The sequence below is a fragment of the Callithrix jacchus genome, chromosome 2 (assembly GCF_049354715.1).
Source record: "Callithrix jacchus isolate 240 chromosome 2, calJac240_pri, whole genome shotgun sequence".
In the NCBI taxonomy this organism is placed as follows: domain Eukaryota; kingdom Metazoa; phylum Chordata; class Mammalia; order Primates; family Cebidae; genus Callithrix; species Callithrix jacchus.
This window is the reverse complement of record NC_133503.1, coordinates 94633010-94648622: the sequence shown is the minus strand read 5'-3', so window position 1 is coordinate 94648622 and position 15613 is coordinate 94633010. Positions and strand designations below refer to the sequence as shown.

Sequence of the window (15613 nt, the reverse complement as noted above, 5' to 3'; positions counted from 1 at the left end):
GATGTGCTGACAAACTTAGTGACTATCACATCATTATTTTGGTTCTGCCACAAGTTGAAAAGAAAAAAACATGAAAGAAAATGCTGTATTAATGTCTGCACTGAGCAGCAAAATGTTTCATGACTATGACTAAGAAAATAAGAATCTTCATTTTTTCATGAACTTGTTCATTCATGTTTAATAGTCTGCATTTGGTCTAGCCTTTTAGAGTTACACCAAAAAAGAAAACCTGTTGTTTTCTAACAATAGCGTAAGAAACAATCCCAAGATATTTTTATACAGCTAACACTTGAATAGGTTACTAGAAAATACAATATGAACATCCCAGCCTAAATAATGTCTGAATTATTACTGACCAAAGAAGCTTCAAATAGATCATATGGTGCCAAAAGAGAAGCAGGAAAGTGACAAAGAAGATAATTAGGCTGCACCAAGGGTTCAGAAAAACTTTTGAGGTTTTCCATGCTGAAGACATCAAGATGTTGTCTAAGGGAACATAAGAAACTACATGTTCACTTATTTAAGATGTCTTACCATGAGATTCAAGTCCAGCTCCCTGTGCCAGTCCATTGTCATAGGACTGAAAAAGAAAAACATCATTCAGTTTAATAGGGAAATAATAATGATACTAATAAATGAATAAATAAGTTGCCATTCCACTAAGATTTTTTGGTTTCTTCTAATTTTATTTCTCCTTTATATCTTCCAAAATGTGCATTTTTCCCCATGGACAAGTAGAATTAGGCATTTTCAAGTACCTGATTTTTATCTTCTTATTCACCAAACTAAGTCACTAAATTCATACACTAGGCACATTCTGAGAATAGATTGTTCAAAGTTATCTACATATTCAATCTCTACTCCATAAAAACTATAAAAAACCATAAACCTTACTCCTTTTCCCATTGCAAGTATATATGAGTTGGAGGAAAATGTAAGGATTTCACACTGATAGAACATTGTAAACATGAAACAAGTCTATTCTGAGGCAGTTTCGGGTCATTGAGCCTAATGGTAGCCATTATTGGGCACCATTATTTTGAATCTCCCCACATACACTCCAAAATCAAAACAAAAGAACAATAAAACTTTGAAAATTCAAACCTTAGCAAAGCAAGAAGATACACTCAAGCTTCAGATTACCTGTCTACAGAAAAAGAAACATCAAATCCCAGCAAGCCATCTAGTGCATCTCTGACACCCCTTTGCAGACAGCAAGGGTGAATTATAAAAAACCATGAGAGGAGGGGAGCTAATGGTAGGTCTGAGATTGATCTAAAATCACTGCCTAAAAGAGAAAGTCCACCCTAAATATGAGAAATAAAAGCAGTTTTCACTTTGTACGATTATCTTATGCACACATTCTAGTTACCATGGTTTAGCTAAATAACACAACATGATTCAAATTAAGTAACCAAAGCAGCATATTAACTGTGATTGCAAAAAGTACAAACCTTCATTGCTAGCTCTTCAGTCTGCAAATCACTACATAAATAACAGATGTGCATCGCCATCATTGACCAACCATACCACCTTTTTCAAAGGTTAGGAACTGGTCACTGCACATGTTACTCAGTTCACACACAGACAGCAGAGTGTGGCTGTGTTGCCTCTTTGTCTCTCAGTGATAAATCCACATGATGTTTCATTAAAAGGCACAACAAAAAGAGGGGCTTGGCCAACAAAGATGAAAGTGCAGTAAAGAAATAAAAAGCAGGGCCAGGCACGGTGGCTCACGCCTGTAATCCCAGCACTTTGGGAGGCCGAGGCGGGTGGATCACGAGGTTAAGAGATCGAGACCATCCTGGTCAACATGGTGAAACCCCGTCTCTACTAAAAATACAAAAAAAATTTAGCTGGGCATGGTGGTGCATGCCTGTAATCCCAGCTACTCGGGAGGCTGAGGCAGGAGAATTGCCTGAACCCAGGAGGCGGAGGCTGCAGTGAGCCGAGATCGTACCATTGCACTGCAGCCTGGGTAACGAGCGAAACTCTGTCTCAAAAAAAGAAATAAAAAGCAGTAACACTGGGTGTGAAATTAAAATCAGTTATAGAAGACAGCTATTACGGGAATGCTGACGATATTGCTCTTTGAGACTCTTAGGTATACAGTCAGAAGAACTAAGTGAAGGTGAAGCATCTATAAGCAAGGGAAGGGGTTGTGATAAAAAGATGAAGATGTTCTAGGGAATTGCTCCTGCAAATAAACTTCACATAAAAGGAATTCTCAGAGATATTTCACAACACTGAAAACATAAAACATACAATGTTGGAAGCCGACAGAAACTCAGATTATGATCATTCGCCAAGACACAGAAAAAATCCATCTTAAAACTTACATAATGAGAAGGCAATATTCTCATTATTTCTAATGTTTTAAATTAGAGCATACTATATACTGATTTTACTATTTAAAACATTATATGTTTGTAACTGACAGGAAGAGTTTACAAAGTTTTGGCAACAATTTTAAAAGTCACAGAACAATTACAATTTTTCCCACTGATGATTAAAATCACTTTGCATCATTTTAGCTTGTGTGGTTATCATTATAGTTTGGCACTATCATGCAAAATGAAGATAGCCTGTTTTGAAAGAGGCCTTGTAAACACAGCACTGACCATGCGGAAGGGACTCAAAAGAAAAGTCGAGGTGGCCGAGGTCAAAGGATATAAATTTTGGTAAATAAAGTTAAAAAGAAAGGAGAAGCCCTTTGAAAATCAGGTGATAAAGGAAAACTCAAAAGAGCAAAATTTAGATACCTGAGATACAAGAGAACCTTCTTCCCACCAGAAAGATCACAGAACAACCCCAGTTACTAAAAAAAGCCACCCATTAAAGAAAGCATATTTGTTACTAGAAATTCTTGTAAGGAAAAAAAACTCCAATAAATTACTAACATACAAAGTAACTGTGAGATGAAAACATAGCAAATGAAATGAAAACACCTAAGTATATGAAAATCTGCCTCTACTCCCAAGAAACTGGCATGAATCAGAAGAAAACTGTAACGTAGCACTCTAAACTCAATTACCTTATCCTCAAACAAGCATTAGGAAATAAAAAGGGAAATTAAAAGTTAAAAACAGATGAACAAGCAATAAAAATAAAAAGAGAAATAGTGTTAGAAAAGAAACAGAAAAGGAAAAAAAGAAAGAAATTCTAAATTACAGGATGACTAACAAACAATAATCTCAAATGCAAATACAATAAGGGATACTGAAAAAAGCAGAAAACAGCCAAGAGAATAAACATGAGATAAAGAAGTAAAAAAGGTCAAAGAGAAAGTGGCTCAAAAGAAGGTCAAGCAAAAAAAAAAGAACAGACACTAAAATGGAATTTCAAAAAAAAAGCAAATGCAAAATAACGAATTCGAACTAGGGGTCAGCAATGGCCCAAAGGCTAAACTCATCTGCAGTCTGGATTTGTACGGCCCTCAAGTTAAGAAAACGGTCAATTACACTCATAAGAAAAAAAAAAATGATAAAATGAACTGAAATATCATTTTTCTACCACCAGAAAAAAAGGTAAAAACAAAAAAAGTGTAACACTTTTTATTGGTGAGGCTATGTGAAAACAGGTATTCTCCTATACTGGTGGGAAAACAAACTGGTCTATCCCTGTTGGAGTGAAAATGGGCAATCTCTAGTAAAATTACATATGCATTTACCTTTTGATTAAGCAATTCCACTACCAAAAATTTACCCTGAAGATATATCCATAACAATATATAAATATACATGTAGAAAGCTATTAATTACAGCATTATTTGTAATTGCAAAATACATGCTCCGAATGTAGAATATTTGAAAAAAAAAAATGGCACTTTTTCCACAGTGTGGTATTACAATAGGAAACTATCAAAAAAAGAAAGAAAAATCTCCCTGAACTGATAAGGAGTAATTTTCACATTGTATTGGTGGTTTTTTTTTTCGTCCCAAGCTACATTGTTAAGTGAAAAAAAGCAAACAGCAAAAAAAGGGTATGGTATGCTACCTTACGAAGAAAGAAAAAGAATTAAAAATATACCTATCGGCCAGGGGCAGTGGCTCACGCCTGTAATCCCAGTACTTTGGGAGGCCAAGGCGGGTGGATCAGAAGGTCAAGAGACTGAGACCAGCCTGACCAGCATGGTGAAACCCTGTCTCAGTACTAAAAAATACAAAAATTAGCTGGGCGTGATGGCGTGGGCCTGTAGTCCTAGCTACAGGGAGGCTGAGCCAGGAGAATTCCTTGAACCCAGGAGGCAGAGACTGCAGTGAGCCGAGATTGCGCCACTGCACTCCAGCCTGGTGCCTGGCGACAGAGTGAGACTCTGTCTTAAAAAAAAAAAAAAAGGCCAGGTGCAGTGGCTCACGCCTGTAATCCCAGCACTTTGGGAGGCCAAGGTGGGTGGATCACGAGGTCAAGAGATCGAGACCATCCTGGTCAACATGGTGAAACCCCATCTCTACTAAAAATACAAAAAATTAGCTGGGCATGGTAGTGCATGCCTGTAATCCCAGCTACTCAGGAGGCTGAGGCAGGAGAATTGCCTGAACCCAGGAGGTGGAGGTTGCAGTGAGCCGAGATTGCGCCATTGCACTCCAGCCTGGGTAACAAGAGCGAAACTCCGTTTCAAAAAAAAAACAAACAAAAAACAAAACCCTATCTTCTCATCAATAAGAAATGTAAGAAAGATAAACTGAAAACTAATGAGGATGGCTATGTACAGGGTGATGGGGAATGAGATATTAAGTATGGGAGTTAAGAAGAGGGTGGAAGACAGGAAGGGTAATGAGCAAAAAGTCATACTTCTCTGAATATATATTTTTGTATAGTTCCGACGTTAAGAACCAAATTAGTTTTTCACATACAAGTAAATAAAGTCAACAAAGGAAAAGGCTAAAATGGAATTCAAAGAGAAACAAATAACCTAACTGTATTTCAAATAAATAACATAACCATACAAAGTGGGGAAATAAAAGAACTGGAGTACTTCTTAAATACAGTATTCTGATTATATATTCTCAGACCCAAAACAAAAAGAACCAAAGTATTCTAGGTAATGGGAGCCAGGCTTGTTTGTCACTACCAGAGAATGGAATCAGAAATGAAAAAGGAAAGTTAAAATGAGCCCTGTGGGTGTCAGACTGAAATTTGAGGCATCATTATAGATTCACGGTTTTAATATACAGATATATAAATATACACAGAAATATAGATTGTGTGTATATGTCTGTAAGGGGATGTCTATGTATACATACACATATACATACATTTCCTATCTCTGCCTGAGAAAAGGCCTAGAAGTAATGACATTTCAATACAAATGAGCACACCTAGGATCCAGATTCTGGTTTCTAAACCCTATCCTCTAACAAGAAGGCTCCTCAATGAAATGACTGATTCCAGAGCTGAGGACGGAAAAGTAGAAGATAAACCTGGAATATCTTGTGCCAGAAAGCAAGGAGGTCATCAAAGAATGAAGGGAACATGTCAAAAGTGCATAGAGTCTACTCAAAGGGTTTCCATAGGCCTAATCCAGGACAATCTGAGCATTGAAATAATGACAGTAATAGATTCCAAGCCATTGAATTAAATAAGAATATAGAGTCCACAGATATCTAAATAAGTAAGTGAAAGTAAATAAATAAAGGCAGAGAGAAAGTTTTTTTCAAACAGTAGAATTTTAACTGATATTTATAAGAAGGATGCTAAAGCTGGAAAATCATCAATGCATACTAACAACAATACCGGATAAAAATTTGTTTGGGAACTGACTGAGTATTTATAGTTTCCAGATATCTCACCATAAGATATTGAATAATTAGAAAAGGGAAAACATTAACTTAACAGAGAAAGTGAGCAGAAATAGGGCAAATCAACTTGCTGTACCTCCAAATACAGTGTACTGAGAAGACAGTATTACTTCTGTACTATCCATACCAAAAATTCTTATCACCCACCTTCCTATCAAACATAAATCTCTTTTCCTCTTAAAACTCCTTTAATGGTCTCTTCTTTCTGTATCCACAGGCTTTTAAAAATTTGTGCTGTTTTAGATTCTACAAAAATCTGATCCACAGTTAACTGCTTAAATGCAACTCCATTCTTCTTAGGAACAGACATTTTCATTTTGAAATACTGCCTATTAAAAGTTGAATTAACAGCCTAAAATATTCTAATCTATAAAATGAAAAACTTCGTATTTAGGAAATAATAAATCTGGGAAGTAGTACTTGTCTTTCTCCTTTAATACAGAGAGGACACAGCAGAGCAAAGGATAGTTCTGGCTGAAACTAAGCTTTCCTTACTAATGCTAACAAAAAGATTATAGTCTCACCAAAGATATCATAATCTTCCAGTTTGCTTGACTGGATCCAGATTCTGGTTTCTAAACCCTATCCTCTAACAAGAAGGCTCCTCAATGAAATGACTGATTCCAGAGCTGAGGATGGAAAAGTAGAAGATAAACCTGGAATATCTTGTGCCAGAAAGCAAGGAGGTTGTCAAAGAATGAAGGGAACATGTCAAAAGTGTATAGAGTCTACTCAAAGGGTTTCCAAAGGACTCTACTATCTCCGGTTACAGAACAGGCTGTCAATATTTGACTTTCGGATTTTACTTATTTTTCTTGTAAGTCAACCAATCCTTTTCTTATAAAGACACTGCTCTTTAGATAAAATTAAATTAAATTTTAATGGCCAAGGAGTCAATCAGCCCTTTAAGATTATTTCTTTACTATGTTCTGATACACAATTGCTAAAAAGCAATCTTAATGCTCTTATTTACAAATTCTTGGTGGAAGAGATGAGACATACACTGTAATACAGTACTCATGTACTAGCAAAAACAACCTAAATTGTCAATTTTATCAACAGGACTCACCATACTTCTTCTAATATAGGTGATGGCTTTTTTCATATCCATGCCTGACCAGTTGTTGAGCATATAGCAAATACAGGAAGCACAGTACACAAATCGCATGTCATTTTCACTGCCTTCGGGTACTGCACAGAAACTGAAAACAGTAACAACGATATGATTTTCTATGAACAATGGAGTCTGATTTTTTTGCATGGGGGTTAGAAATACCTCCGTTGTGTCTTTAATGACAGAAAAATCTATTGCTGATTATTCTACTTGTATTATTCAATAAAGAATAAGACTATTAACTTGAATAATATAAAACTTTCTCTAAATCATTATTCTACTAAAATATTATGACTTCTAGGTAGTTTTACACACTATCATGTTACTGCTTCCCAGATGCTGACTCAGCATAAGCTTATTTGCTTCCAGCCAGGGACAGCTGCAGCACACTGGCTTGAGAATGGCAGAAAAAGTAAAAGGTAAAACCTGAGACCTACTGGGTAGTAAGAAAATTCCAAGCCCAAGTTTTTCTATGTGAAATTTCTTCTAAATGTATACAGAGATAACCATTTAATTGATTAATCATATTGTATTTTAATTTTTACATATTAATTGTAGAGAGGCAGCAGTGTGTGTTGCATATATATTTATATATATATTTAAGAATAAGGAAGCAGTAATCAAAGACTACACTGAAACATTGAGATATAAGCCCTATATGTGAAGTAAATAGTTTCTTAGGTTTCCAATTAATGTCAATTTATTCTACTTGTCTCCATTAATTTTTCCCTCATCAAGAGCAGTGTTTTGAAAACACTGACAGGAAAACAGAAGTATTAGTAGATGGAGCACAAAGAGTTAACAGCACAGCAGGATTTGTTTGCAGTCTTTAGCCTTTTCACTACTGCTTTATCCCTTCTCAGACTTAATTTTTTCTACCTTAAAACTCCAGGAAGATTCATCTTTAGACATGCCATGTGAATCACCAAATATTAATAAACATATGAACTCCCTTTTCTATCTTTTAAAATTGTCATAGAAACTACCTACCCTGGAATATAATATTGAATGTTCACCCCTTTTCCTAATCAACATATTGCAAGGAACTGAAGTTCAGACTAACTGTATACATACTTCAAAACATCCATTTTTCATCTAGAATGTAAACTAGCTTCCAATCCTGAAATTATTCAACCATTTATCTATGTACCCATTGTTGTTAAAAAAGAAAAGAAAGGAGTCTGGCTATTGTAATTACTTTTATTTTCACTCACAGAAGAAATCTTGGGTCACTTTTTTGATTATGCACTTAATTATGTACCTTATAAACTTTAGGTGGTTCTAATAATAGAGTATGACCCTCTAAAGATCTAGTATAGTGTTGTATCCATTTTTCAGTTCCAAAATGTTTTTGTTTATTACAAAAAGAGTAACAAAGAAACACTCATACCTCCCGTCTTCCAGCTGAAGGGCTCTCAAGCCTGCTAAGCAAGCTTCTTTATTTACTCTGCTTAAGTCGTCTCCAAGAATAACTAAGCATGAAAGGCCAGTGTAGGTCATTGCAATGTGGCCACTATCATAAGGATGAGCTGTTCCAGGAGTCTAAATACAAAATTAATATAGTACTAATTAATGAAGCGAAATGAAAACTTATTTCATTAAGAAATCTGACATATGTTTTTAGAAAATAATAAAATTAAATGTGGCTTACATTTATTATAGACATCTTATTAAGGAAAAAATAAACCTTCCATTTTATGGCTGTCTCAACATGAATACGATTGCATACATTCCAAGCTACCTAATTTTTAAATTCTTTCATACCTCAGGCATTATGGAAACAGCTATGATATTCAGGTAAACCAAACTATTATTTGTTGTTTTGGATGTTTTTTTGGCGGCAGGGGGGGGTGGTAACAGGGTCTTATCTATAACCCAGGCTGGAGTGCAGTGGTACAATCACAGCTCACTGCAGCCTCCAACTCATGGGCTCAAATGATTTTCCTGCCTCAGCCTCCTGAGTAGCTGAGATTACAACTGACACAAACCACCATACCTGACTAAATTATTTAAACCCAAAATCAACTCTAATACTTACAACATAAGTCTATAAAGTCAGAAAAGCATACAGCCTTCCAGACAAAAAGATTTCTACAACAAAACTTTTTTTTTTTTTCTTTTTTTGAGACAGAGTCTCACTTTGTCATCAGGCTGGAGTTGCAGTGGTGCGATCTCAGCTCACTGCAACCTCCACCTCCCGGGGTTAAGTGATTCCCCTGCCCCAGCCTCCCAAGTATCTGGGACTACAGGTGCGCGCCACCATGCCTGGCTAATTTTTTGTATTTTAGTAGAGATGGGATTTCACCATGTTGACCAGGATAGCCTCGATCTCTTGACCTTGTGATCTGCCCAGCTCAGCCTCCCAAAGTGCTGGGATTATGGGCATTAGCCACTGTGCCTGGCCACCAAAACTTATTTTATATAGTACAAATCTAAATTAAATACCACAGTAGTGATTGCCATATAAGAAATTTTAAGAGGATACAGTTGAAAATCTTGTCATTCTGCTCTAATATAAAGTTTGAGTCATTAGTAAAACATTGACTCTTGGAATAGCAAAAAACAAAACAAAACAAAAAAGCAAAGAGCTCCAAATGCTAAAACAATTAAAACTGGAAAACGGATTTAGTATTGGGAGCTTTTCTTTGTATTTCTTTTTGTTTGTATTTTATTTATAAATAAAATAGTGTAACTTTCAAAATTTAGAGCCCAAATGATGTTTGCCTGTAAAAAGTGATGAATCCTATGCTTCCAAGGAAAGATTATTAGACTAGCAATTATCCAGGCAAACAAGGAAGTCACACTTGGAAACTCATATTACCACAATATGTGTCAGATTAGTTCAAATGATTTGACTGTGGCACCTATACACTATGGAATACTGTGCAGCCATAAAAAAGAATGAGTTCATGTTCTTTGCAGGGACATGGATGAAACTGGAAACCATCTTCCTCATAAAATTAACACAGGAACAGTAAAACCAAACACCATATGTTCTCACTCATAAGTGGAAGCTGAACAATGAGAACACATGGACACAGGGAGGGGAACATCACACAGCGGGGCATGTTGGGGGGTGGGGGAAAAGGGAAGGGAGAACATTAGGACTAATACCGTAATGCATGCAGGGCTTAAAATCTAGATGATGAGTTGATAGGAGCAGCAAAACACCATGACACATGCATACCTATGTAACAAACCTGCATGTCTAGCACATGTATCTGAGAACTTAAAGTAAAACTCAAAAAAAGAGAATTACAGTTATCAAAGATTTCTTAAACTTAATAAAACACGTGACTCCTTGTAGGATACCCTATAAAGAACCTGGGAGTTGGCAATGGCATAGATAAAACTGGAATTAAAAATGGTTTATTATGCTAAATAGCTTTACATTCCAAAACATACAAAAGCATTGAGTTTTATGATCAATTTCAAATAATCAACTAATCCTATTTATTGGTTATATTAAAAGATGTTTTCACTTGAAAAATATAAAATTTCATTGTACTATTTCTCAGTTTAAAAAAGTTTTACTTTTAACAGAGTAAGAGTATATTGTTAATTCATCTTCTCATAGGAATCCCTTCTGTTTTAGTGCGTGTTCACCAGTAATAGCTTCAAATGCTGGAATAACTGCTTATAACAGTAGAAAGATAAAATCTGTACGATGATTTTGGTTAAAATAAACTCCTCTGCCTTCTTTAATAAGAACTTTTACAATAATTGAAAGGCATAAAATCCTGGTTCTATTTCTTACTGTGTTGCTTAATGTTCCTAATTTTAGAACGTGAAGATACTAGTACCTAAACCTCACTGGGTTATTGTGAAGATTAAATAAGTTACTGTCTCAAAAGTTGTTAGCTATCTTAATGATAACTAAATGCAAGGCAAATATCTAAGGGGCCACTAGTTCTTTAAAGTCTAAAGTTTAAAGTCAAGGGTCTAAAACCTACCCATGGCTTAATCATAAGATTTTCCTACATACTGACCTCCTATGGTTCCTCACAGAATGAGTTTGCATGGTGTTCACTACCCTTTTTATAGTAATCTGAACCTACCCCACCTGACTACCTTTAGATACACATTTTTCCTTTTTTTTTTTTTTTGAAATAGGGTCTTGCTCTGTCACCCAGGCTGGAGGGCAGTGGCACAATCTGAGTTCACTGCAACCTCCTCCTCCAAGGCTCAAGCAATCCTTCTGTCCTGCCTCAGCCTCCCAAGTAGCTGAGACCGCAGGCACGTACCACTACACCCAGCTAATTTTTGTATTTTATGTAGAGACTGGGTTTCACCATGTTGCCCAGGCTGGTCTCAAACTCCTGAGATCAAGTGATCCACCCTTCTTAGCCTCCCAAAGTGCTGGGATTACAGGTGTGAGTCATGGATCCTGGCCAGATACACAGTTATATGATCTCACAAATGGTCCAAGCAAATTTCTGTCTTTACATCTTTCATCCTAAGTTCTTCCTTAGAACTTAAGCTCTCATTCTCCTGGCTATTCTATTAAATATTTACAGTAGATTTCTTAGAATTCCTGTTGTGTATTTCACTTTTTGGACTTAAACACCTGCCATGTTAAAAGAACTGTAGGGAATGCAAACATAAATTAAGTGTGGACCTTAACCTTAAGGGTAGAAGATTAGTCTACTCAAATAATTACAAGAGAATGTAATAAGCAGTCATAAGGGAGGGATAATGATACATGGGTTTAAACCGGAATTCTTTGCTTGCGCAGGCATAGATGAAGAGGAGGCATTACAGGTAGAAGGAAATGTAAAGCAAATTAGAGATGGAAAATTCTGGGGTACACATTAAGGACAATACAAAATGTGATAGAGAATATGGGATTCATGAAAGAAAATAGTGAGAATAGTGGGAAGATCTATCAGTGTTTCTCAAAAAGTGCTCTGCAGGCAATGAACATTCCCAGCATTTATCAGGTAAGTCAGCGAATGATCCATAGGTAGTTTGGTGGTTTTACAAGAAAAATCAGTGACAGTATTTTATTAATATACTGTACTGGACAATCCAAAGTGCCTCCTCACATTCTCTCGGCCTAATCTGTCTCCTGTACTCCCAGCCACCACTCTCAGTGACAGCTCTATGTGATACCACTTAAAATATCTAATTCCTTTTATCACCCAGAATTCAGACGAAGGTAATACAGCACAAAATGGGACCTAGCTTGCCCAGAAGATGACAGGGTTCCAGGTGACTGAAGGTCCAAAAAGGAGTTTCAGGAGACTCTGTGAACCAAGGGCAATAATGGTTTTTTCTTCAATTTTACTCCTGTTATTTTTGAAAATGTCCTGGTGCAGGAGTCAGTCAGGGGATCACACTGTAAAAGTAATGTTATTAAAGCACACCAACAAATATAGGTATTTATCTATCTATGGTATAGTACTATATAACAGCCATCATTACCAATGGCATGACACTCAGATATTCTGTTCACTGTGACTAAATTAAGACATTACCTTTATTCAGGATTGACCTAAGTTGGAAAATCTGATAGGCATGAAAAGGAACAAATTTTACGAATCCTTTGTTTTCTCATTCCCTGCTAAGTGCCATGGGCACCCATAATTGGAGTCCTGCTGGTAAATTCATATGACCTTGACACAAGCAAGCTGATTTACAGCTTAAGGCAGAGGAAGAAAGCTAAAGTAGTACCTCTATCAAAGCATGTCATCTTCTCCAAAATTACTGCTATTTATTCCAAAAATTTGAAGCACATTATGAAAATAACTGGCAGCTCTCCATTTACCTTGCAAGTGGATACAAATCTTGATATGCGCAGCCCAACAAGATACTGGCTTATAACCATATAAAGAGGCCTCACAATAAAAGTTTCTCTGTTGTGAGGCCTCTTTAGAAAAAATGATGCTTTTCTCCATTTTCTACTGTAGAAAATTATTGGTATTTTATGTACATATGGAACACGTAATAAGTTTCTTCTGGGTCTGCTTCTTTGAAGAAGAAATAAAGCTCCACCCTCTGCTAGGACTCACTGTTTTTATATTGGCATGCGTGTGTATCAAAGTCTTTGGATATAACCATGAAGAAGTTCTGCCAATTCCCATAAAAGTCATTAAATGATCAATATTTAGGTCTTCAATTACCGCCTTTAGAAGGGCTTTTTCTTTTACTCCTAAGAAATGTGAACTAAATGTGAAGTGTTTCTATAACACAATGAAGTTTACTGGCTTCTTAGAGAGCAATCATCAAAACACTTCAGTGCTCTATTCCTTTTCTTCAGGAAATCACCAATAACTTTTACACACAGATACATGATATTAAGACAATTTTTCGTAAGAATTAATAGTAATTTCTGGGTTTATGTGCTGCATGTATTCTTCCTGGAAGAAAATGCACTTCTTTGAGGAAGTGAAGTAGGTATAGGTTTCTTTAAAGGGCTTCAGTTTATAATACATATTATTAGACCGCATTTCGCCACATTGAAACTGGGAAGCCTGTTTTTTTTCTGGTAATTTCTTAGTTTTCTCTCTCACTAAAACATCCCTACATCACTTCTGCTTCCTTCTGACTCAAACAGAACCAACCTTTGATGGATTGAATGGAATACCCAGGTATGAAGAGCCTCGGAAACCACAGCGATTTAGATTTGATCCTAGAAAATAAAAGCACGTGCTTACTTAAAGTATACTTTATTTTTGTACAGATTCTAAAGCAGTTTAATTTTCAAAAACAGACTATTTTAGTCTCCATTTTCACACTGGCTTATGCTGAATGCTTACCATGTGCCAGGTCCATTCTAGGTGCTTATAGAAATTTCCTCACTTAATTTCCATACCAGTCACAGACAACGTAATGATTTCTAACATGTACCTTTTTTTAATAGCCCACCTCACTGCCTATAAAGTGCTTTCATACTGCTCCTATAAGATCAATTTTTATGTGATCAACATATTCAATACCCCTTTCTATAGAACAGAAACAGAAGCCCAGAGGTTAAGTGACATGTTCAAGGTAACAGTAATAAGACAATAGGCTCTAGAATCCTAACTTTCCATTTATTGTCATTTTACTTTAACTCATTGCTTCTTTACATGTGAGCAAGCTAAAGGTATAAAGCTGCAGAGAAAATATGTACTCTATATTTCAGTATTAGCTAGACTTCATTCTGAGTCCAATAACCCACTTGGCTTTGAAGTATGTAGAATACTGTAAGTGAGCACTTAGTCTCTCTCTACTCAATCAAAATATGTTTATCCATACATCTTTTTCTATCTAAAAATTTTCATTTTGCAAGGTATTAATGGAATATAAGTTGGAAACTTGAGAACAATCAACTGTACAATAATTACGGTTTAAATAGCTATTAGAAAATCAGCATGATAGATGCAGAAAATAAGAATGTAGTATCAGTAGATTGTAAATACACTCCTGATAAAAAGTAGTATAGTTTTTCAGCTTCTTATCCTCCCTCCCCCGCCAAAATACTTAAAATAGTAGCTTACACATTAATTCTTTGAACAAATTAGGAACCACTAAATTTAAACTCTCCACCAATTATCATCTCCCTACTAGCAAAAAATGTATTTTAAAAAGATACTAGTTTCCAGGCGTGGTGGCTCACAGCTGTAATCCCAGCACTTTGGGAGGGAAGCTGAGGAGGGCATATCACCTGAGGTCAGGAGTGCAAGACCAGCCTGGTCAACATGGTGAAACCCCATCTCTACTAATAATACAAAAATTAGCTGGACGTGGTGGCACACGCCTGTAATCCCAGCTATTTGGGAGGCAGAGGCATGAGAATTGCTTGAACCTGGGAAGTGGAGGTTGCAGTGAGCCAAGATCACACCACTGTACTCCAGCCTGAGTGACAGTGAAACTGTGCCTCCAAAAAAAAAAAAAAAAAGATACTAATGGTAATTATGATTTCAGTGAATATGGTCTCTTATCCTTACTAAGGACTTTCAAATTGATAAGTCACTTAAAACTTGCCAATACATAACAGAAGTTATAAAAATGCTCATAATCTTTTGACCCAGTCATGACATATCTGAGAATTTACTCCAATTATTTCAAGTATGAGAAAGGTCATATGCATGGAAAGGCACACTGTAGTTTAATAATAATGAAAATCTAGTAAGTCCAACAGGTTAAGCACATCATGCTACATCTACTCAAAGGAACATTATAGTCCTATTAAAAGGACTATATTTAAAAGTAATAATCCTATTATTAAAAGTAATAATCAGTAAAACTATGTAGTGACACAGAGAAATATATTTGATCAAGTTAAGCAAAGCAGTAGGATTCAAAACTAAATGCACACTATTAGGTTTATAATTAAGCAAATGGCACATATCAACAACGACTGGAAGGGAATAAACAAAATAATATTAATGGTGTGAGATATGAATAAGGGTGAAATTTGTTCTCTGTATTAGTCACTGTTGCTATAGCAGACTACCACAAACTTAGCAACTTAAAACACCTACTGCCTTACTATTCTGTAAAGTCAGAAGTCTAACACAGGCATCAACAGGCTAAAATCAAGGTGCAAGCAGGGCTACCTTCCTTATTTGGAGGCTCTGGGGGAACAATCTGCTTCCAAGCTCATTCAGGATGCTGGCAGAATCAACTTCCTTGCAGTTGTGTGACTGAGGTCTCCATTTCTTTGCTGGCTGTCAGCTAGGTATCTGTTTTGCTCCTAGATCCTCTCTTGCCA

The 15613-nt window shown here is 36.1% G+C and overlaps 1 protein-coding gene and 1 long non-coding RNA gene across 16 annotated transcripts in view; one reads left to right on the top strand and one right to left on the bottom strand.

Moving 5' to 3' along the window:
- Positions 1-15613, bottom strand: part of PGGT1B (protein geranylgeranyltransferase type I subunit beta) — an 88535-nt gene that overhangs the window by 52406 nt on the left and 20516 nt on the right. For 13 of the 15 annotated variants that reach the window (XR_004739695.3, XR_013532547.1, XR_013532548.1 and 10 more), the window contains exons 3-6: positions 13479-13546; positions 8306-8457; positions 6871-7003; positions 535-580 (exon numbers count right to left, since the gene is read on the bottom strand). Coding sequence is in view for 6 of the 15 variants with exons in the window: in XM_054252033.2 (XP_054108008.1) it covers positions 535-580; positions 6871-7003; positions 8306-8457; positions 13479-13546 (399 nt within the window). In the remaining 9 variants the exon portion in view is untranslated. The remainder of the gene's footprint in view (positions 1-534; positions 581-6870; positions 7004-8305; positions 8458-13478; positions 13547-15613) is intronic. The other 2 variants (XM_035291071.3, XM_035291070.3) reach the window with 1 other exon arrangement.
- Positions 1-15613, top strand: part of LOC118151418 (uncharacterized) — a 33912-nt gene that overhangs the window by 499 nt on the left and 17800 nt on the right. The window contains exon 2 of the long non-coding RNA XR_004739697.3: positions 7252-7334. This is a non-coding gene — a long non-coding RNA (uncharacterized LOC118151418). The remainder of the gene's footprint in view (positions 1-7251; positions 7335-15613) is intronic.